The 22,980-nt window shown below is 62.4% G+C and overlaps 1 protein-coding gene across 16 annotated transcripts in view; it reads left to right on the forward strand.

Annotated features, from left to right (window-relative positions):
- The window catches only part of Ablim2 (actin binding LIM protein family member 2), an 89,791-nt gene that overhangs the window by 13,898 nt on the left and 52,913 nt on the right, over positions 1-22,980 (forward strand). For 10 of the 16 annotated variants that reach the window (XR_007340970.1, XM_048784106.1, XM_048784111.1 and 7 more), the window contains exons 2-4: positions 1,301-1,394; positions 11,388-11,475; positions 20,081-20,158. Coding sequence is in view for 15 of the 16 variants with exons in the window: in XM_048784106.1 (XP_048640063.1) it covers positions 1,303-1,394; positions 11,388-11,475; positions 20,081-20,158 (258 nt within the window). In the remaining variant the exon portion in view is untranslated. Of the gene's footprint in view, positions 1-1,300; positions 1,395-4,297; positions 4,556-11,387; positions 11,476-13,821; positions 13,881-18,654; positions 18,712-20,080; positions 20,159-22,980 lie in introns of those variants that run through there. The other 6 variants (XM_048784116.1, XM_048784109.1, XM_048784117.1 and 3 more) reach the window with 4 other exon arrangements.

Raw genomic sequence — 22,980 nt, forward strand, 5'->3', positions numbered from 1 at the left:
GGGGCGGGTGGGAGGGCCCGAGGTGGACCAGCGGGAGGCACGGGGCCCCTGGAGTGCCATGGCCGACGGTGCCCAGCCCTGGGCAGGCCGCCACCCCCATGCAGTGCTGCCGGCTCACCCACCCGCTGGCGTTACTTAGCAGCCTCCAGCGTGTCCCAGAACTGAGGGGGAGGAGGCGTGGGTTGCCATGGAGACGTCATCTTTGAACCTGCAGAGTTTGCTCAGACACACCCACCGTGGGGCCGCATGGGGGCCCTGAGGTCGGCAGCTCTTCTTCCCCAGGGGGAAGGAAGGGCCGTCCCTCTTCCCCCAGGGGTGGCCCACCCACAGCCCAGGCACAGGCCATCACAGAGGGACGCAGCCCTGGCTATGCCCCCATGAGCACCGTGGGCCTGTCAGAGGGCCAGGGAGTGGAGGGAGGAGGTGGCCCTCGTCACTGGAGTGCCAGGCTGAGTTCAGAAGAACAGCAATGTGGTGCAGGAGAGGGGCCCACCTTGGAGTGGCAGGTGCCCCTCTACCCAGTCACCTTCATGCCCAACTCCTCCTGGGCCACAGCCTGTGGCTGAGAGGACAGCTCTGATTGGCAGTTGTTGGGCAAGTACCTGCCCAGTGCTGGACGCTGGCCAGGCCCTCTTAAGTGCTCCTTATTATTATTTCTCCCCTTTCACCAGAGGGGAAGCTGAGGCTCAGGAGGTTAAGTGACTTGCCAGGCATGCTGTTGAGTCCAAGTCCCTTCTCCCGCCTGCCGTGCTTGGGACACACTGAGCATGGCCGCCTGGAAACCTCAGTGCCACCTTGAGCCATCCCTCCCCTGCCTGTATGGCTTGTGTCTGATGAGGGCCTCACCGTGGGCAGAGTGGACCACAGATGGCCCAGGACTCACGTCGGCACGGCCGTCCTGCTCGGCTGCCCACTGGCTCTTCTCCTAGGCCCACTTAAAGCAGAAGCAGAGTTGGAACAAGCGGCCCTGGGAGCAGCTCCCCAAATGATGGTCCCCCTCCATGCACACTGCATTCCTGTGCCACCAACAGCCCCGGTGCACAGAGGGGAGGACACACCACCCGACTTCCTCACAGCTTGCCCAGGAAGGGGGCTCTGTGCAGTGGGTGGCCTTTGTGGTCATCTTACAGGAATGCTCTGCTAGAACCCAGCTGGACCTTCCTGGGGACGCTCCCAGGGAGGCACTGCTGCTTGGCGTGGGAGGAGGTGGGTCCCCCACTTCCACAGAGGCCCCTTGTGAAGGTAGTCGCATCCTGGGATCCTGGGGGCCCCGCCCGCCCTGACCGCCGTCTCTCTGCAGGGATGGGCTGCCCTACTGCGAGACCGACTACCACGCCAAGTTCGGCATCCGCTGCGACACCTGTGAGAAGTACATCACGGGGCGCGTGCTGGAGGTAAGCGGCGGCCCGTGGCCAGGGCTGGGCCTGGGGGCCCACCCAGCTCTTCATGAGCCCCGACCTCCACACCCGGCTCCACTCTGCCACAGGCCCCCTGGGGAGCCTCGTGGGTGCCACTTCCCAGGGCCCAGGGCCCACTGGGGAGGCCTTGAGCTCTCCTGGCCCAGCCTTCCTGTCCAGCAGGGGACTCAGGTGAGGACAGCAAGACTGAGCCCTGAAGGCAGGTGTGGTGCCCCTCCCTTCAGCAGGACTATGTCCCCGCAGGAGGCAGAGTGGCCATGGGCAGGCAGCCTGCATGGTGACTGCAGGAGGGGACGCTCCCAGGCCTGGCAGGCTGTGCTTTGATCTGGGTGGCGGGCGGTGGCACGTTCCTGGTGTGAAAGGCACATGTGCGGCCCAGGTTTCCACTCCCCGTCCAGCCGATTACCAGCCCTGCACATCCTGCGGCCCCTCCTGGGCTCTGTGCTGCATGCCTGTAGGAGGGTGGACTCTCCAGCCCATGGTGGTCAGTGGCCCCTGGAATGACCAGCTCAGGGAAGAAGAAGGGGCTGGGCAAGGCCAGGGGCTGTGGGAGCCCTCGTGAGAAGCACAGGGCAGAGGATGAGCTGGGGCTGGTGTGGGGCTGCAGGGAGCAGGTGACCGGGAGCCCGCCCTGCAGAGCTGAGCGGCCTTCCTCCCCAGCCTCTCCGCCAGTGCCCTGCTCCTGCGGGGCTCTGGGCTCCAGGAGATGAGGCGGGACCGCCCAGGGGCTTCAGCTACCTTCACCCCAGCTGCTCCTTCCTCCAGCCCTCCCTCACCCAGGGGTGCTGGACACCACCCACCTGGTAACAGCCCACCACACAGAGGTCTCCTTCTGCTGAGTGGACTCAGGATGGATTTAGGATTCGCCCTTCCATAGGAGAAGGTTTGCTAAAGCCGAGGACAGCCCGAAGTGCAGAAAATGTCACCACAATGTGGTCCCAGCCCAGGTCTCTGGTTCCCTTCCTCGTGTTTTCTTTCCGTGATTCGGTTGACATCAAGCCGTCACTGCAATATTATGTCATGGTGATTTCCAACTCAGAGTCCCCGTTACCGCATGTCCGTGTGGCTAGAACGTGATCTGGAGTGTTTGTCTGGTGTTCTGGACCTCGGGCAGCTTTGTTGAGATGTGACGCCCCCTGAGGTGTGCGGCTCAGGGTGTCCAGCTCAGCACAGGCATGTTCGGGGTGGCCAGGCCCATTTTGGACACTCTCATCACCTTGAAAAAAAGCCCCATAGGCTTTGGCTGTCCTTCCCTGTGCCGCCAGCCCTCGGTGACCACCAGTCCGCCTGCGCCTGCGGGCTCCCCTGTTGACCACATTCCACGCGGATGGCCTCGAGATCTTCGGTGACTGGCTCCCGTCCCACTGTATAATGCTCACGACTCGCTCGTAGGGCACGTGTTTTAACACCACGCGGCACCATACCCGCCACGCGGCACCATACCCGCCACGCGGCACCATACCCGCCACGCGGCTGCCCCAGGGCTTGCCAGGCTCCTGACTTGGTCGACAGGGGCTCCCTCCAGTCCCACTGCAAATACAGAGCGCTGCAGCTGGAGTCGCTTTCTGTTATAAGGTTCTGTTTGCATTTCCAATTTTCCTTCAGAGGAATTCACAGAAATGTAGAAGCTGGGTCGAACCTGTGAGCACTTCTGGAAAGTTCTGGAAAGCAATCGCAAACTGCGTCAAAAGTGCCTGGCTTTCAACTCCTGGGGAGCCAAGTGTCACTTTGATTTGTGTGACGTTCTAGCATTTCAACGATCCTGTGTACTCTGGGTCTGCTGGGGTTTCGGGGTCTCCCTGCTGTCTCCTGGGAGTGCTTCTTACGGTGAGACTGCCGTTTCGTCTCCCTGGGTTCCGGAAGTGTCTTCCTGGGCAGCAATCATATCCAATATTCCTACCCTCCAGATGTGGACAGATGACCCATCCTGTCTCCTCCCCCAAGGACCCCTCCTGTGCCGGGTCCTGCACCTCCCAGTTCCCTGGGGCGTTACCCTCCCGTCCTCCTCCCCTGCCCACCTGAGGCTCTTGGACCCTGTGGCTTTCGGTTGGCTGCAGTATCTCCCATTGAAAGCCACATCCCGCTGGGCATCTGGCCTGCAGTTCCTTCCTCCCTTCACAGCTGCCTGGAGACCTCCCGCACCAGCCTTGTGGCTCCCCTTCTCTGAGGACCTCGGACCTTCCCCTCCCTCCTCTCAAGTGGCCTGGGCACGGGCACCTCCAGGCTCACCTGGCTGACCCTCTCTGAAATGCCGAGGCCCTGGAGCTCAGCCAGCTGTGGGAATCCCCCACGCGTGCCGGGCCATGACCCCTGTGAGCAGGAGGCAGAGCTGGACGTGAGCCCGTCCACCTCCCCACCACATGGCCTCTGCCCACATGGCCACTTAATCCTGTCTCCAGCTTGTGACGCCTTGTGCACCCTGGGCTCGCTTGTGGCTCCAGGTCCAGGAGCCTGACAGCAGGAGCCCAGCTGCCTGACATCTGGGCAGCAGCCCTGCCCCAGACAGGTTCAGGCCTGGCGAGCCCCACCTGCCTGCCCCGCCTCCCCCAGCAGCGCTGCCCCTGAGCTGGCGACAGTCAGGAGCCGGGACATCTTCTGTGTAGTGGCCCAGCTCCCTGTGCTCTATGGTGACAGAGGGGAGGGACCTTGACCTCAGGCCACCAGCTGGCCCCTCAGGGTGGACTGAAGTACTCCTGGGCCACATGTGGGATCTGGGCTCTGGTGTCCCGTGGGGCCCTCTGGGTTTTCTGGACCCTGTGCTGCCAGGCCTGGGCTCCTCCTTGTCAGCGGTGGAGGGTGAGGGGCCCCGGGAGGACCTGCTTTGTTCCTGCCTCTGCTGCGCGGCGGCGAGCGTGCGGGGCGGCGTGGGGAGCCGCAGGCTCTGCAGAGCTCCGAGCATCCTCCTAGGCGGTGCGAGGCGGGAGCTGCAGGCGGAGACAAGCTGGGCTCCGCAGAAAGGAGCCGCCACGGGGCTGGCACCCAGCTGGTGACAGCGGGCTCTTGCAGAGCAGCAGGAGCAAGTGACAGATCTGGAAAAAAATAAGAGTTGGGAGGATGGGGGAGGGGTGAGGGCTCCGCACTGGACGAGGGCCGTGGCTGGCCGTGGGACTGGGCTGAGGTGCCAGGACACCGTGCAGGTAGGAGGCCTGGCCGGGCACCTGGAGGGGCGGAGGGGCCTCACAGGAGCCGTGCTGGGCAGCCGGGTGAGCTCATGGGTCGGCTCCATCGGGCCCGAGGCCTCTGGGGACACTTGTTACCCCCCGTGCCACCTAAGAAGCTGGTGGGTGCCCCTGGCCGTCCTGTCCTTGGAGTGAGCAGGAGAGCATCCCGGCTCCCCCAGCAGCAGAAGTCCTCGCTGGGCTGTGTGTGGTGGGCACAGTGCCATCCTGAGCGCCGAGCGCCAGCAGCCGGCCGTGAAATGTGCATCTGATGGTTCCCTCCCTCCTCCCTCCCAGCCTCCTCGCTTCCTCCTGAGTGTGGAGGCTCCTCGTCCTGCGTCTCTGGGTTCCATCTGAAGGAGGCTGCTCCACACTGGGGTCTTCTGGGGTCTGGAGGGGCTGGTATCTGCACCCCTCCCTCTTGGCTAGGATGGACAGCAGGGAGCCCGGGGGCCTGGCCTGAGAGCACAGGTGGGGGGGGGCAGCCCTGGTGCTGGCAGAGGCTGCAGCTGGGTGGCTCCGGGAGGGTTGGCGTTGCCCCGCAGAGCTGCCTTGGCTGGTGGCGTCGCCGAGACAGCCTGTGGCGACCCCAGGCTGCAGCTGGGTGAGGGCAGAGTGGGGAATGAGGGCAGTCAGCACTGTGGGGGGCCGGCTCCTTCAGGCAGGTCACCTCTCTGTGCTCGCACCGCTGGGTGCCCCCCGTGGGTGTGGAGGGAGCGGGTGGGGGCGGATTCTTCCTCACGAAGCCCTCCCTCAACCCCGGAGTGCCGCGCCCGCCCCCGCTTGCTGGAGCAGCAGGGGTACCTGATTCTGTCTTCACGGTGAGGACGCCCAGCGCCCGCCCTGCTGGGACCCTGATTAAGGCCTCCTCCCTGGGCCTTCCTGGTTTCTTCCTCCCTCGTCTGGCCTCCCCATTCCTTCCTGCAGACCCTGGCTGGACTCAGCGTCCCTCCCTCCCTGGTGGACTCGACGTCCCTCCCTGGCTGGGGGCTGGGTCCTTAGGGTGGGTGGCCTCTGCAGAGAGGGGCCACCCAGGCTGCCCTGCCCTGTCAGGTGGCCACTTCCACTCTCTCCAGTCCAGGACCACACCTCCGCGACCCCAGGATACTGCCTGAAATTCGCAGAAAAAAAGCTATGTGCTTCCGATCCGCGGAGAGCTTCCCAAGGACAGCGAGGCGGCTCCCCACGCGCCCACCTTACAGTGGACGTCTAACTAAAGACACGCTCGGGGGAACCTGCTTATCAGCCCAGAAACAGATCACGCCTGCAAATGCCACCACCCAGACCGCTTAGCACTTGGAAGGGATCCTTTCAGATTTTGCACACACAGAGACACGGACACACAGACACAACACAGAGACACACAGACACAGAGACACACAGACACAACACACAGTCACACAGACACACAGACACACAGACACACAGACCCACAGACACAACACTGAGACACAGAGACACAGAGACACACAGACACACAGACACACAGACACAACACACAGACACAACACAGACACACAGACACAACACAGACATGGAGACACACAGACACACAGACACAACACTGAGACACACAGACACAAAGACACACAGACACACAAACACAACACTGAGACACACAGACACAGAGACACACAAACACAACACAGAGACACAACACAGACACACAGACACACAGACACAGAGACACACAGACACAACACTGAGACACACAGACACAAAGACACACAGACACACAAACACAACACTGAGACACACAGACACAGAGACACACAGACACAACACAGAGACACAACACACAGTCACACAGACACACAGACACAACACAGACATGGAGACACACTGACACACAGACACAACACTGAGACACACAGACACAAAGACACACAGACACACAGACCCACAGACACAACACTGAGACACAGAGACACAGAGACACACAGACACACAGACACACAGACACAACACACAGACACAACACAGACACACAGACACAACACAGACATGGAGACACACAGACACACAGACACAACACAGACATGGAGATACACAGACACACAGACACAACACAAAGACAGACACAGAGACACACAGACACATACGTAGGCACACAGACAGCAGACCTGGACACACACAGAGACACAGGGACACATAGACACACAGACACAACACACAGTCATACAGACAACAAACACAACACACAGACACGGAGACACACAGACACAACACTGAGACACAGACACAACACACAGTCACACAGACACACAGACACAACACACAGACACACAGACACAACACTGAGACACACAGACACAGGCACACAGACACAACACACAGGCACACAGACAGCAGACCTAGACACACACACAGAGACACGGACACACAGACACAACACACAGACACACGGACACAATACACAGACACGGAGACACACAGACACACAGACACAACACTGAGACACACAGACATAACACAGACACACAGACACAACAGACATGGAGACACACAGACACACAGACAGACACACAGACACAGACAGACAGACACACAGACATAATACAGACAGCAGACCTGGATGCACACAGACACAGAGACACACAGACACAGGTGCACAGCAGGCACAGATGAGCACGCGCAGGCACACAGCACATGCAGTGGACACAGCCCACACGAGCACTCCTCCTGGCCTTCCTCCTGGTGCCACTTCATGCCTGACCTGTGGTGCAGCGAGGCCCCAGGCCCCTGACACACGGTTCACAGCTGTGTCCCTGGCCCTGTGTTTGAGGGATGTCGGGGCACGGGCTGCAGTCCTTGGGGTGGCACGTGTGGACACTGCCCGTGGCCTGGGTTTTTCAGCTCTTCCCAAGGCACTCCATTAGCACCCTTTGTCCTTAGGGACTGTGTACGAGTGACCGGTGGCCCTGCATCCTCTGTTCCAAGCACCTTCAGTGGACATCTCTCCTGGGCATGGCCCTGGCCTGTGGCTCAGTAGACGACGAGTGGACATGGCCAGCTTCCCAGAGCCTCTGTCCTGGATGGAGTGAGGCAGGGAGAAAGGCGGAGGAGGGGTCCAGCCAATGGCCATGCATGGTCCTGGCGATGCTCTGGCGAGCCGAGCCACAGGGGTGGGGCTGCAAGGGGAAGCTCACAGGGTGACGGAGGGTCCCGGAGGGGTGCAGCCCCTCCCAGGGCTCGCGGGACACGGCAGGAGTCAGGCTCTTCTTTGGGAAAGTTGCTCCCACAGGGTCTCAGGGTGAAGAGCCCTGTGGGGCTGGGTCGGTGGCACTCGCCTGTAGTCCCTGTGACTTGGGAGGCTGAGGCAGGGAGATGGAAGTTCAAGGCCATCCTCAGCAACTTGGCAACTAAGCAACGTAGTGAGACCTTGTCTCTGAGAGATGTGGCCGGGGTAACGCAGCCCTGGGCTCAACTCCCAGCACCAACCAAAAGAGCCCTCGGGGGTTTTGAGCCACCTGCCACCAAATGCTCTTAGGTGGAGTGACCTGTGTGCGAATCTTGGTTTTCTTCTCTGCGAGTCTCACCCTCCCTCTGCGCCATGGCGATGGGCTCTTTCGAGGTCTGAATTCAGTTCTGGAAATTCAAAAAGGAATCTGAAGCCTTGAACCTGGGGCCAGCGCATGGTGGGCGGCACTGTAGCACCTCACCCTGGACACCTGCGGGACCCCTGTGAGGACTCAGGGGCAGCAGCAGGCATGGTGGGCAAGGCGTGGAAGGGCCTTTGTCAGGTTCTGTGTTTGGCTGAGCAGGGAGGAGGGGCTGCCTCGGGGAGCCAGGCTCACGGCTGGCCTGTCCTCCCGGTGGCCAGGAGGAGGGAGCCCCTGGCTCCTCGGTCTGCGCGCTGGCGGCCTGGTCCTCTGCTGCTGGCTGCTCTGTGTGACATGGACACCTGACAGCCCTCACCTTGACCTACACTGTGGGAACGGCGGCTTTCTGCCCCCAGGGACAGAACCACATGCCCGTGGCCATCTGTGGCAGGCTTCTCCCCCTCGGGGGTCCCACGGCCCATCCGTCTGCAGCACAGGTCAGTGCTGCGTCCCTCCTGCCGCTGCGCCATCTCCCACGGGTGGGCACACCTCGAGTCCCCCCCACGGGTATTCCATGGCTGGACCCTTCCGCTACCTGAGTCACGCTGCAGTGGACATCTGTCACATCTTCCTGTCTCCCTCCTCTTCACTTTCCCTCAGGGCCAGGGGGTAGATTTCTGGTCCCTGTGATGAAGCTGCGGGTGGCCGTGTGGTGGCCGCCGGCCGGCCGTGTGGTGGCCGCCGGCCGGCCGCGCTAGCTGTACCACCTCACCTTGTCACGGCGCGCTTTCCCCACACCTTGCTGCCCTCGAGTTGTCCCTGCCTGCGGTCACTCCTGCGGCCTCCCGGTGTTGGACCTGCATTCCTAATGGCAGTGATGCCGGGCACCCGGCAAGGCGCCTGTTGATATCTCAGTCTCTGTTTGGGGACGTGCCTCCCTCAGTTGGGTTGTCTTCTTGTTGAGTGGCGGTGACTCGGTATCCTGGACACTGTGCCCTTATCAGGTTATGATTTGCAAATATTTTATCCCAAAATTTGTCTTTTCACTGTTCTGTTAATGTCCTCCAAAGAACAAGAGTTTTGGATCTCATTGGATCCCAATTCATTTGGTTTCCTTTTTGCTCATGCTTCTGGTGTCTAGCCTGGGAACCCATTGCCAGACGGGGCTCCCGTGGCCTTGCCTGTGCTTGCCCAATGGTTTGGCCCGTGAGCTCTTCTGTGAGCTCTTTGAGCCACTGTGGTGACGCACACGGCGTGTGACTTGCACACGGAGGAGAACCCACTCAAATGGGAAGCGTGCAGCTTGATAAATGTTTGAAAACCGGAGACACCCATGTCACCAGGAGCCAGACCCAGACAGAGAACATGACAAGCCCTAGATGTCCATGGGCCCCTGTCCGGTCCCTTCCCCCAAAGCAGTCCCATCCGACTCTGACAATGTGGACCAGTTTCGGCCTCGCTTTGGCGGTGGCAGAACAGGGTCTGTCCTCATCTGTGCCGTCTTCCGTGTGTGTCTCCATGATGTCTGCCCAGGCGAGAGGCGGCGTGGCTCTGAGGCCGGACCTGCCCCCCCGGGGTTGAGGGCCTCCAGTCTGGGGATCGAGTGCCCGTGGGCACGGCTTGCGTGTGTGTGCTCAGGGGCGGTGGCTGTGATCCCACCTCCCGCCTGCCCGTCCGTGACCTTGCTTGAGCCCCTTCAGTGCACAGTGTCTCCTGTGGAAAGGGGCTGATGAGGCACCTCGCGGGCACAGCAGGGTTAGAACAATCCAGAACATGACCTGCTTCCACAGGCCTCGCCGGCTGTCGAAACATGGCCTCTGCTGCTGAGAAGCGTCCAGCCATGTAGGCCTCTGCCCTGGAGGATGCACCCCACCTCGTCCAGCTGTCCCAGAAGTTCTGTGACAAAAGCCATGGGGGTCCCTGGATGGGGTGGATGCAAGGAAGGCCAGAGGTCACAGACTGTGCAGGGAGGAGGGGCTTTCCATCTGAGCTCCGTGACATCGGTGGTGACACCAGTCGTCAGCAGTGACTTCTGCTTCTGAAATGCAGAGCGGTTTCCCTCTCACATTCATGCCTGGGGAGTGGGCATCTCTGACCACTAGCTGTGTGAGCCACTGAGACCTCCTGATCACCCTCTGGCCAGGCTCTGTGGTGCAGCCTTCTGACCAGAAGAGCAGGCCACTGGTGATCCCAGAGGCCCAGGTGCCCTGTCGGAGGCTCACTGTAGGGTGATGGCGAGCAGTGTGAACCGGGTGGGAGGGACCAAGTCAGGGACACCTTCAGGGAGGGCTTTCGAGGAAGAGGCATGGGAACGAGGAGAGAACGTTCCGGGCAGCAGCTGGGGGAGCAAGAAGGACAGCGTGAGCAGAGGCCTGGGGATGGACGGCCGGCAGGACGAGGGTGGGGCCCTCATGGTGCCCGGAAAGGGTCCTTTGCCCAAAGCCCTGAGTGGGCCTCGCTGGTTGGCCACACTGGGCCCACGCAGGGGGATGACCTGGGTTCAGGGAGGGGGTCAGGGAGGGAGGGGAGAGGCTGGAAGTGCCCTCCTCAGTCGCTCTTGCAGGACAGAGACATCATAGGTTCACATTTGGGTGGTGGGCACCAGCCGCTTCCCATTTCAGGTAAGAATGGAGCTTGGGGACGTCCCTCCACCTTCAGTAACCGGTTTGCCCGCCTCGCCTGAGGCCAGCACATGGTCACCACGAATAACAGTGAACATAATATTTTGGTGTGATTCATGCAGAAGTAAGCCAGATCTCATTACGCTCGTGTGATCTGTTCAGGTTGTTTCAGTATTGACAATTATAATCGGGTTTAATGGACTTTAGGAATTATAAAAATAGAAATTGCTAATTGAGTAAGTTGAGGAACCAGAGCCTCCAGAAGAACATCACCGCTCATCATCATCTCTCACCCCGCCCTCCCCCGGGGGCACGCTGCCTGCTCGCTCCTGCCCTCCTCCTTCACCCACCTCCCGTATCCCTCCTGTGCCCCTCCTGTGCCCCTCCGTGTCCTGAGAGGCAGAGGATCAGCGGCCCAGCCTCCCTTGAGCCCGACCCCTCCACAGCCCAGCCCAGGGGTGCCCTGCCTCCACGCAGGACCCGGTGGCCTGGGGAGCTGCTGGATGAGGCTGTGCGGAGGGGGGGGGGGTCTGGTTATGGTGCTTGTCCAGGATCCCTGAGGACCTCAGCAGGGCGGGTGGTTCCCCCACCCAGTGCCATGGCCCAGCAGGGGTCCTGCAGCAGAAACCTGTGTGTGCTCTCCTGCAGGCCGGGCAGAAGCACTACCACCCCTCGTGCGCACTCTGCGTCAGGTGCGGCCAGATGTTTGCGGAAGGCGAGGAGATGTATCTTCAAGGTAACTCAGACATGCAGTTCGGGCCCCAGGGTCAGAGGCTACCCTTGGTGGGCTCCATGCCACGGGCTGGACGCCAGCTGGGCTGGCCGTGGGTGGAGGGCCCAGGCAAGGGCTGGAGGCGGAGCTGGCGGTAGCTGCTCTCCAGCGTTCGGCCACTGAAGCGTGCCCGTGGAGGCTGTGTGTCGGACAGACCTCCCTTTCTGAGGCGACCATGGGGTGATGTCACACAGGACAGCCTCGTCCCCGGCACTGCCTATTGTTCCCTGTGTCTGTGCCCCAGGGCCCTGAAAGGGGTCCCGTGCCCCCCCGGAGAGCCCGGGCTCCTCTGCAGGAGGCCCCCACAGTCAATGCTGCTCTCAGACAACGGGGCTGGACTGGTGCCAACACCGCAGGGCTGGGCAGCAGCTCAGGGGCATGAGCTTGCATCAAGAGCCACCCAGTTCTGGGGAACAAGGACGCTGTCATGACTCTGGTCTTGGCTGGCACGGGGCCTCCACAGAGGGACCTGCGGGGAGGCTGAGCCTGTCGGCTCTCTGGCACCCTGGGTCTCCCACACTGCACAGTGGAGACTGGATCCGGGTGGTGGCTTTGGAGCTCTGCTCTCTGACCATGGGACCCTGCAGCAGAAGCCCGGTGGCCCTGTGCCTGGTGGTCCTGTTTGGCCTCCCTGCATGTCAGATCAAGGTTCAGTTTGACAGAGAATCATGCTGTCATCGGAGCCCTGGCGTGTGGGTCTGCTGTCCCCAGGGTCTCCAGGCCACCTCAATAGCTCTCTCCCAGTAAACAGAGGGTCAGGGGGTTGGCACTCGCTGGTGACCAAGGAGCCTGGGCTGAAACCTGACCTAGATACCACCTCTCCCACCATGTTGGCGAGACCTCAGGACGGCCACCCCTTCACCCCTGTGGGGTGGAAAGTGGAAAGCTGCCCCCGATCTCACGAGCCCCCAGCGTGTCCTCACCTGGGACCAGGGCTCCACACGCTGACTCGGGAGCAGGGCCCCAAGCCCCACACCATGGTCGAGCCAGGCAGCCCCGGGGAGAATGTGTGAAGAATGCCACCTGCCCTTACTGCAGACTGTCACCAATCTCCATGGCACCTCTGGTGACGTTTCCTCACGGGGGCATGTTCAGGCCACGGTTAGGCGGGAGCCGCGGGACGGGCTGGGCACAGCGTGGGTCAGAGCTTGCCTGCACACACAGGCCCTGCCTGGGTCCATCCCTGGGAGACTGCACGTGCTCTGAGCCCTGGGCCGCCGCAGGCCCGTGTCCTGGAAGCTGGCCAGCAGACATTTTCAGTTTCTAATAATTTTGGTAAGGAGCATCGAGTACTTCTGTAAGTGTAAAAACGGTCGGGAGACATGCGCACCGTGTGCCCGCAACCCACCTCCCTTTAGAGCTCCCCAGAGAGGCTGAGGGCACCCAGGAGGCACACCCACTCCCTGGGCTCCTCCACGCACCCTGGGGAGCTCTGTAGCAGGAGATGGATGGAGTCCCCTCATCCCACACTGCTCCGTAAGCCCCTCCTCTGGGCCAGGCCCTTGTGGCCTGCTTGGTCTGCTTGGTAGGCACATGGCCACTGCTGCAGGGACAGTGGGTGAGAGGCGGGACCACAGCAGCCAGCAGAGGGCGCTTGGGAGGGGCGGGGGAGCATGGATTGGGCTGAGGCTCCAGGAGCCCAGAGGAGAACCCAGTGTCCAGATCTAGAAGGAGGGCCCCCTACGTCCAGTCCCACCCTGTGGGCCTGGCTGACCTCGCGTATGTAGTCCTCTAGGCCCCGCTCACTGTCACCTCTGCCCAGTACTGAGTCCACCCAGAGAGCTGCCAGGTGGCAGCAGCACGTCCTCGCAGCCTTGGTTTTGGGGAGGTCGGGTTGCCCTGGACAAGAGCAGAGGGCCAGGACTTGGGGCACTGGGCCACCCTGTTGTGGGGATGGCGTGGCTGCTGGTGTGGTGCCGGCAGAGCCACCGTGAGGAACCCAGGGCACAGCGAGCCCCAAAGCCTGAATGGGGGAGGGCGGGGCTGGAGCCTGTGGAGCAGACCTGGTGACCCCGAGGGTCTGCCCACTGGGTCAGCTGAGGAGCACCCGCGTGCCCTTCTTGGGTCCTGCTTCTGAGCACGAGGCCATGCCAAAGGCCCGCGTCCGCTGGTGCCTCCCGTGGGGGCGCTCAGTACACAGTGGCACCTCTGCTCCTTGTTTCTGCCTCCACCCAAACTGGGCTCTGAGCCTCCAGGGACAGAGGCCTGGCACCAACCAGGGCAGAGGGTGGCCACTTGGGGGTGGCGAGCAGACATCCCTACGGGAGGCGGCCCCCCTCTAACCGCTTGCTCCTGGGAATTTGCCGGCAGGTTCCTCCATCTGGCACCCGGCGTGTCGGCAGGCAGCCAGAACTGAAGACAAGAGCAAGGTTGGTGGGTCCCCGTCTCTGATGCCACCCCCATCAGGGCACGGTCTCCGTGTAGTCGGGAGGGCGCTGGCCAGTTCCTGCCGACTCATTGGCCAGTGCCCCAGGCCTCAGGGTGGGCAGCCAGGCCTAAGAGGGGCCAAGGGCGGGAGGGGTGAGCAGGTGCCCCGGGAGAGCCCTCATGCAGGTCCGGCAAGGGCCTCGAGGGGTCTTTGCCCTGGCCCTGCTGACCTCCTCACTCATCCATGAAAGTCTGGGGATGACTGCACAGTGGGGGTCCCCAAGGCCACCCTGAACCCTGACACCAACTGCAAACGTAGGGCTGCCCCCAAGTCTGATGGTTTAGTGGAAGGGCTCCCAGCCCTCACCAGGAGCTGGGCTGCTCCTGGTCACCACCCAGCACAGGGAAGGACAGGAGTGACACCAGCCAAAGAGGGAGACGCACCAGCAGAGTCCAGGGGGCTCCTGGCACAGAGCCCCCACTGGCCCTCTCCCCACCAAGTCAGGACGCCTCCCCCCCTGCACCATGCTGGGCCCCCCAAGACTTTCCTGGGGCTGTGACACAGGTGTGATGGGTTGATTCATGGCCCATGTGCCAGGTCAGCTGATGTCACGGGACCCTGGCTCCCACCACACCCCAGTCACGTGGTTGGTCTTTCTGACGTGGCCACCCCCCACCCTAAGCCAGTCAGGCACGGTCAGTCTCTCCATGAACAAATGTGCTCCTATCAGGTAGGGCAAAGATGACCTTCAGAAACCAAGGGCACAGGCTAAGGGTCTCTCTGGGCAGGGCCAGATTCTTACCTGTACAGTGCCTACTGTGCGCCAGGCACGGGGTGTAGCTCGGAGCGAGTGGGACCTCGCCCTGCTGGAGCTGAGCTAGCTGGGAGGGCAGGATGGGCACCCTGCAGAGGGCAGACAAGGGCTGGTGTGGCCCAGCACTGGGGAAACCACGGAGGTCACGAGCAAGGACCACAGGGGAGCCCTCTAGACAGCTGCCCGGGAGGCCTCCAGACCAAACGGCTCAGGCTGAGCACTGGAACAGGAGCCCCTGGGCCAGAGGAGGGCGGGTGGGGCCAGCAGTTAAGACCGAGGCAGGCCTGGGCCAGGCAGTTCAAGGCACTGCCCAGAGGCTGGTGGTGCCTAGAGGAGGAGGAGCTCCACACGCCCCAACCAGGCTGCTACGCCGCCGCCCTTCCTGCACCCTGCCCTTTCCGCCTCTGCACCTTTGCAGATGCTTTCCCCTGACGGAGCATCCTCTCCGCCCCTTTCAGCCCAGCCAACTCCTACTTTGGGCTTGAAAGGCCAACTTGGGAGTCACTCACCAAAGACTTTGCTGACCCCACGTCCTTGTCACCAGCCCCCACTCCACAAACACGTGGGCTCTGCCCACTCCATTCCCCTGGGCCCAGAGTAGGCCCTTTCCCTGTCCTGGATGTGGCCAAGCCCCAATGAGGACCTGCTGACTAAGCACGGAACCAGAGAGTGGGCAAAGGCCCCCGGAGGCAGGGAGGAGGGCCAGCCAGGGCCCCAAGGGCCCAGCCTGTCTGGCCAGTGGCGTGTGGCCCACAGCTCAGGCCACGTGTTGGTGCAGCCTCAGGAGCACAGCCTCCCTGGGTCCCCGCTTCTGCCCGTCAGGGCTGTCCCGAGGCCTTGTCCAGTCCACCACCCATCACTCCTGAGCCCTTTTGCAGGGGAACCTTGAGGGGGCAGAGCCATTGTGACCCACTGCAGCACGTGGTTGGGACACAGGAACTAGCAACCACCCCTGTGGGCAGGAAGCTGGTGTTCAGGGCACCCCATGGACCAGGGACGGGGTCCAGACCAGGCCTCTCAGAGAGAAGCCTGTGGGATGTCCAGTGGGCCACCAAGAGCCAGAGCAGCAGTGGCCGTGAGGAATCAGGTTGGACGGGTGGGCACAGGCCTCGGGAGGAGGCGCAGTGGGGCAGCTCCCTGGGGCCCGGGTCCCTCCTCGGTAGCTGTCCTCTGGAGGAGCTCTGCGGATGGGTCCCCATCCTCGGCCTCCTGGGGTGGTGTCAGACCCCACTGGGCCTCCGTAGCCTGGAGGCAGTGGGCACTCCCCACGGAGACCCCGTCATCCTCTCAGTGGCTCATTCATCAGTAATCACCCGTGCCTTCCTGGGCATCCCTGACCTGGCCACAGGGTGCTGACCACTTGTGTGTGGGACCCCTGCCAGGGCCAGCTGAAGGGACCTGGTGGAGGCCCCAGCCATGCTCCTACATGTGGGTGGGGGGATATCCTGTCTCCTACGAATGACCCCATCTAGAAAGGGAGGTTCCGCCAACCACAGCCAGCCCCCAAGGACAGGGTGGAGTGTCCTGTGCAGCTGCAGGGTGGCCCGGGCTGCAGGGCGGGGCTGGCAGCAGTAGCAGCCTCAGCATCAAGGGCAGCTCTGCTGACCTCTGGGCTCCGACCAGTCAGGGGGAGTCCCCCTGAAGGGATGGATGCTGCCCAAGGGGTCCTTGTCCTCCCGGCCTGTGCAGGTGGGGTGGCTCCCTGGCCCTGTCTGAAGAGCTTCTGGCCAGTTGTTTCGTGGATGAGGCTGCTGCCTGCAGCCAGCTGTGGGGCGAGTGGGCACCCAGCAGAGCTTCCCTTACTGTGGTGCCAGGGCCAGGCACAGCTCAGGTCCCCTACGGGCCAGTTCTCCTGGGCACAATGGCTGCCTGGCCTGGGGCGGGATTGCCGTCCCCCCGCTCACCTCCCCTGGTGGCTGGGCCGCAGCCCGAGGAGGGCATTTGCATCACGAGCCCCCGACGTCTGCCACTGAGGTGGAGTGGCTCCCGTGTTACCAGGAATCCAGATGAGGAGTACTCGCCTGTCAGGGGGTGAGTGACTTAGCTGTCTCTGTAACAGTGCCCCTGCCACCAGTCTTGGATGGCCCCAGGACCCCCAGAGGAGCTGGCTCCACCCTGTCCAGGAAATAGGCCCGAGCCTGGACCCTTCAAGGACCCGACTGCCTGGCTGCCCCTCACCACCATGAGGCTGGGGCCCCGGAGAAGAGGGGAGATGTGTGTGGGCTCTGCCCAGGGTGCTCGGCAGACTTCAGGAGGTGTGGTCCTGATGACCCTGTCCCGGGGTCTCCCTGGGCATTTGGTCATGTGATCATCAACACATAGCCCCAAGTATCCTCTGCGTGGGTTTGGTTTGCCTGGAGCCCAGGAATGCTAAGACTCCTGGGCTCCCTGTCCTTGGGGGCCCCATGTCCAGTGTGGGGACAACGTGAGACCGGCTGCTCTGCGGTACAGAAGAGCCCAACCCAGCTGGGCAGGAGACAGAGCTGGCTTCCTGGGGCCCAGCCTCGATACTCAGCCAGTCCTGGGCTCTGGGTCCTGATTCGGAGCAGCAGGTGCCACACAGGGACCGAGGAAGGCGAGGGGCCACGGCAGGGCCGGGCCCCTGAGCTCACGGAGAAGCTGGAGCTGAGTGGCCCGTCAGTGTGAGCCACAGGGATGCTCTGCCTAGACAGCTCCAGCTCTGGTCAGGGCTGGTGACTTCAGAGGAGGACCTGGCCAGCCAGGCTGGCCCCACCGGCCATGACCGCCGTGTGGCACCTCCTCTTCCCCTCTGGTGTGGGCTCTGAACTGCTCACTGTGGGTGGAAGCCTGGGAGATGGTCAGGGACTGGGGGCCACTGAGCAAGGCAGACGGGCTTGAGCAAGAAGGTCCCCCAGGAGGCAGGTCAGCAAGAGCCGTGGAGGAAGCCCGGGTGCCGAGATGCAGCCTCTTCCACAGTGAGCTCACCCGGCGCCTCGGCCCCGCCTGGTCGTGGGGTCAGTCAGCGAGATTCCTGCGTGTCCTTACTGAGACTCTCCAGTCACAGCCGTGGGACGGCTGCATCCCCAGGTCTTGGAGCTGGCGAGCTCCAGGCCTGTCCACCTCTCTGGGTCTGAACGAGGCGCTGTCACTTGGCCCTGGAGAATGCACGATGCTGAATCTCACTGTGAAGTTCCACAGGGCAGATTGGAGTGGGGAGGGGAAATCAGAATGGCTCTGCCTTCTCACTCTGGGGACAGTAGCCTCACTCCACACCTAAGTGCCCTGGCTGACCGTGAAGCAGGACCTGCCCGCTGCCCTCTGCCCACTGTGCAGAGTAGGGAGCTGGGTGCAGAGAGGGGTCACAGGCCACGACCCATGCTCAGGCTGGAGTGACGTCTGCACCTGGTCCTGCAGGGCTTGCTGAGCGGGGCAGGGATGCCTCCTACCTTGTGCCAGTCTGTGGTCAAGGAAGAGCTGCTGTTGGGGCCTCCTCTTGAGCCCAGCCTGCAGGGAGCAGTGAGGTCCAGCTACACCTCAACTCATGACTCCCAGGAGCTAAGCCTCAGAGGTGGGAAGCCCCCTGCTGGGGGTTCTCCGTTCTGTAGAGAAGCTGACTCGAAGGTGTTTCCAAAGCAAGAAATTGATGCAGACATTTGGGGCCAGTACAGGACCCAGCCCCACCACAGGGGCAGCGGGAAGAGCAGCCTGAGTTATGGTCTGGAAGTGGGGCCGCCTTGCCGGCGAGCAGCAGAGGGGTCTTTTGAGGTGCTGGAGTGGCCGAGGTCTTGGGCCACCTGAGCTCTGGGAGGTGACCCCCGGCTGCCACCCAGAAGCCTGTGGTCTGAGGCTCAGGCAGGCCCTGAGTCCCTGGTGTGCAGCAGGAGAGGGCAGGGCTCCAGGAGGGCCTCGCATGGTCCTCACAGGTGGCTGAGGAGCACGCCGAGGGGACGCGGTGGGCACTGCGCCTGAGCCTCATGCCTGCCCTCCTCTCTCCCTCTAGATGCAGAGCCCTATCTGCAGCCAGGCCCGCCCGGGCACCGCGCCCCGTGCCTTGCAGGTTTGTGCCTGCGCTGCCGTGTGTGGCTGTGCCCGGTCCTGGTGTCCACCTGTCCTTGCTGGTGTCGTGCCGAGGGCAGGAGCTGTGCCGGGGTCTGGGGCTCCCCCTGCGCACTCCCAGGGCTTCCTATTAGGGCCCTGCGCTGGGCGCTGGACCACGGGGAGCCCCCGTCCTGCAGCTCTGAGGCTGCATCTGAGGTCAGGGTTGGGCGGGGCGGGCTCCTCTCTCCTGGGCAGTGGACAGCACCCCCGTGTCCTCACATGTCTTCCTCTGTGTGCATCTGTGTCGTGATCTCCTCTTCTCCTGAGGACGCCAGGCAGACTGGGATGAGGGTCAACCTGTGACCCTCACCTGAAGTCCCTCTGAAAGACTGTGTCTCCACATAGCCACCCTCAGAGGCCGTCGGGGCTAGAGCCACAACATGGAGACTTGGGGGGGAACCCAATTCAGTCCCTAACACAGGGCACTGCAGGCAGATGGGCACAGGACTGGACAGACCATCAGGGAGGGTCAGGAACAGACCCGTTAGTACCAGGAGGCAGGAAGAGTAGCAGGCCCCTGGGAGCCTCAGCGCAGGACCCAGCTGCAGGGAGAGGGAGCCCAGGCTCCTGGCTCTGAGGGGCAAGCCCTGGAGGGAGATGAGTTCCTGCCGGGTGGGGTGAGGAGGAGGCGGGGGAAGCCAGGCGGGAGGTGGCCCCGGGGGTGGGACAGATGCCAGCTACAGCCAGGGAGGCACAGGAGGAAGTAGACTTCAGCCCTGGGCAGCAGCGGGCGGGAGGAGGGGCCCGGTGCCAGCAGGGGAGGCGGCGCAGGTCTCAGGCACCCAGCAGTTGGAGCCCAGACACGAGGGCTTGGTGGCAAGGTGCTTGGCCCACTTTGGGGAGGACCAGCCCAAGACACTGAGGGTTAGGAGCAGCTGTCCCTGGTGGTGGCCAGGGGTACGGGGTCAGCTAGAGAGCACTGCCAATGATGGAGGCTGCCAGGACATCAGGAGGCATCTTGAGAGGCCACACGCCGACCCTGCCCAGGCAGGACGACCTCTCTGCACCGTGGACAATGGGTGAAAGAGGACGCCCTGGCATGGGCAGAGGGTAGGGCACAGCTCGCCCTCTCCACGGGGGAGGCTCTGTGCGGGGCAGCCCTGGAGCGCTGCTAGCCACCAGGCCGTGGGCCGCTTTGCCTGTCCCCGTGTGGCCTGCCGTGTTGTCTGGCCGTGGCCCTCCCGTCGCTCGTCCAAGCCTGTGTGTTGGTGAGGACCCTCCGGCCAGGGGAGGCAGAAACTAGAAGCCTGGTGGGCGGCGCTGCTGCAGAGCGGTGGCCGCCCAAGTCCAGCTGGGACCCTGCTCAGCCTGCACCGCTCTCTCCCCAGGACACCAGGACTTCCTCAGAGAGCATCGTCTCCGTGCCCGCCTCCAGCACCTCAGGGTCTCCCAGCCGCGTCATCTACGTAAGTGGGGCCTGGGTGCGGTCGCCCCGGGGTGGCGGGGAGGCCGAGTTCTGGCTCCTCTCCTGGGCACTCACTCATGCAGATCTCCTGGGGTCGAGTCCCCCGGATCGTACCCCAGCTCTCTGGTGACCAGAAGGCAGAGTGATGTCACCCACGATGGTGTAAACCAGCCCCATGGATGGCGTCAGGGTGTGCCAGGCGGCATGTGGGGAGGGGCAAAAGTGAAACCTGTGAGCGAGAGGTTGACTTCCACTTGTCATGCAGCAAAACTTGTCCCTGAGAGAGCCCCAAGGTGCCACATGGGGGATGGCTTATCAGGGGAAGGAGTCCAGCCCCTTATGCTGCCCTTACCCAGAATGGCAGGTGACATGGGACCAGTCACTTCTGCAGTGCCCCTGCCGACCAGGCCAGGACCTCGGTCCTGCAGCGTGGAGGGTCCGGTTTGCTCTTTGCATTCTCCCCACCCTTCCTCTCCGCAGTGGTGGGACACGGATTTTCTCCTGCTGTGGTTCTTAAGGGTGATGATGATGAACACTCTTTTCCTTGGGTGACTATGGCCTGTCACTGGCCTGAAGGGTGATGACACCATGGTCCTTTGGGGACATCTCCTCTGAGACTTAGTGTGCGGTCATCAAACCTGCTGTGTGACCTCAGTGAACCAGTCTCCTCTCTGAGCCTCTGGCGGTCATCTGTAGGATGAGGAGACTCTGCCCCCACTGTCCAGGGCTCACTGAGGTATCTCACAGGAGGCTCTGGGCATAGATCCTGGCCCAGAAGGAGGACGTAGGAAGTGCTCACTGCCAGCGTTGTTAGGAGTCTCCGCCAGCTTGCTCCGCTGCCATGACAAGGAAATGGGGCTGAGTGTTTGGGCGAGGAGGCGGAATATCTCACAGCTCTGGAGGCTGAAGTCCAAAGTGCGGGCAGGCCTCGTTCCTCCCGAGGCCTTTTTCCTGGGCTGGTGGACAGTGCCTTCTTCCCCCTCACGGGGTCATCCCTGTGCCTGTCTGTCTGTGTCCTGATGGCCTCTGCTAACAAGGACACCAGGCATACTGGATTAGGGCCACCGCACAGACCTCACTCCACCTTAAGTACCGCTGTAAGGCCCTGTCCCCAAACAGTGGCATTCAGAGTCCTGGGAGCTGGGACTGCACCATAGGGATTCAGCCCTCAGTGCCACCGTCATCGTCATGAGTAATGCTACTCATCAGGACTGAGGATGTACATTGGGACGATGTTTGCAAAGTGCCTTACAGGGCCTGGCACCTGGAAGGTGCTCCCCAGATGGCACAAAGGGCCTGGCGCGTAGTATCTGCTCACTAAATGTGTGCTTAAATAACGGCCCTTGCAAGGGGCTTAGGTTATGTAGTGACCACATAACCATGCAGCGAGTGGTGACAGTAGCCTCCAATGTCCCAACACCGCTTTCAAGGCCACACAGAGCTGGGCTTCAGACCCAGACTCCCTGATCCGATGTCTGGGCTGTCTCCAGGGACTCCGCTGCTCCGTGCTGAAACCACCATCGCGGTCCTTTCTTCTCTCACCAGGTAGTCGCTAGCACAGCCAAGCTCCAAGACCCCACGGCCCAGGGAACCCAGCTGGGATGGGGCTAGGCTGTGACCGTGTCCTCCACGGACTTCCAGTCCACTGAGTACTTGGCTTCAGGTGGGATGGGGGCCAAGGAAAGGTGCAGGACTCTGGTGGGTGAGGACTCCCCGGCCAGAGTGTCCACGTTGTGTCTGAACTCGGCGGAGCCTCCTGCTGGACAGAGAGGTGCGCCTGCTTCAGTGTCAGATGCGATGGTATCCAGCACCCAGATCTAAACTACCAGTTCTTAGGTTGACACCGTGAGCAAGCACTGGCCGTGAACAGTGGGCAGCCAGGCCCCAGGACGCCCTGCCCCGCAGCCTTCTCTCAGCCTCAGAGCCCACTGACTAGGCGGGCGCCTGGCCTGCACCCCGGGGGTGGCTCAGAGAGCTGCAGACTCACAGGTGCCCGGCCTCTCACACAGCATCTGAGCAAGGACACCACTGCCCAGGAGCTCCCAGAGCCCAGGAGGCCCACAGGCCAGAACGCCCCAGTCTGTCTCCCAAATCAGGCAGCGGGCAGTCCCTGTGCTCGAACTCCTTCCTGGGACATGGCCGGCTGGAACAAGCCCTCTGGGCTCCGAGTGGGGCCCGGCTTGTCTTTCCATCCCTGCTGGGGTACCCACCCTGGCTGGGTGCAGGACACACGCCTGGCCCCAGGAGGGTGAGCTCATTCCATGGCCACTCAGGCTGGCACAGGACACCAGTGCCAGCTCCTGCCAGCCAGGATGCTGGTCATCAAACGCTGTCTCCTCTGATCGCCCCAGGCAGGCGGAGATGGTCCCCCATCACATCCACGTGGCAAAATTCCTGGGGTGCTGTGCCGTCTCCTGTAGACCTGCACTTGGGGCAGCAGGCGGGGCCTCATTTACCTTCACATCGGGGACCAGACCTGCGCACAGCACGGGGACTCTCACGATGATCTGTCCACTGCCTCCTCTATTACACAAGTAATGCACACCTACCCATCACTCATGTCTGGGGTCAGCACGAGGCGGGAGTGCGTGCCGTGGCCGCCCCTCGGGAACGCAGGGCGAGGCTGTGCACAGCTCCCCGAGGGCCTCTTCCCTCTGGTGTGATTTGTCAACACTGGAGTCACACGAGCAGTGTGTGCCCTCTTCCGGCACCAAGTGGCCTGTGCTGCGGTGGCAGGAGCTCGTGGTGACGGTGGGATCACACAGGGTCGTAGCATGGCTTCTTGGCTAGATGGAGTATAGGGGAGAAGAAAGCTGAGAAAAA

The sequence above is a fragment of the Marmota marmota genome, unplaced genomic scaffold (assembly GCF_001458135.2).
Source record: "Marmota marmota marmota unplaced genomic scaffold, marMar, whole genome shotgun sequence".
In the NCBI taxonomy this organism is placed as follows: Eukaryota; Metazoa; Chordata; class Mammalia; order Rodentia; family Sciuridae; genus Marmota; species Marmota marmota.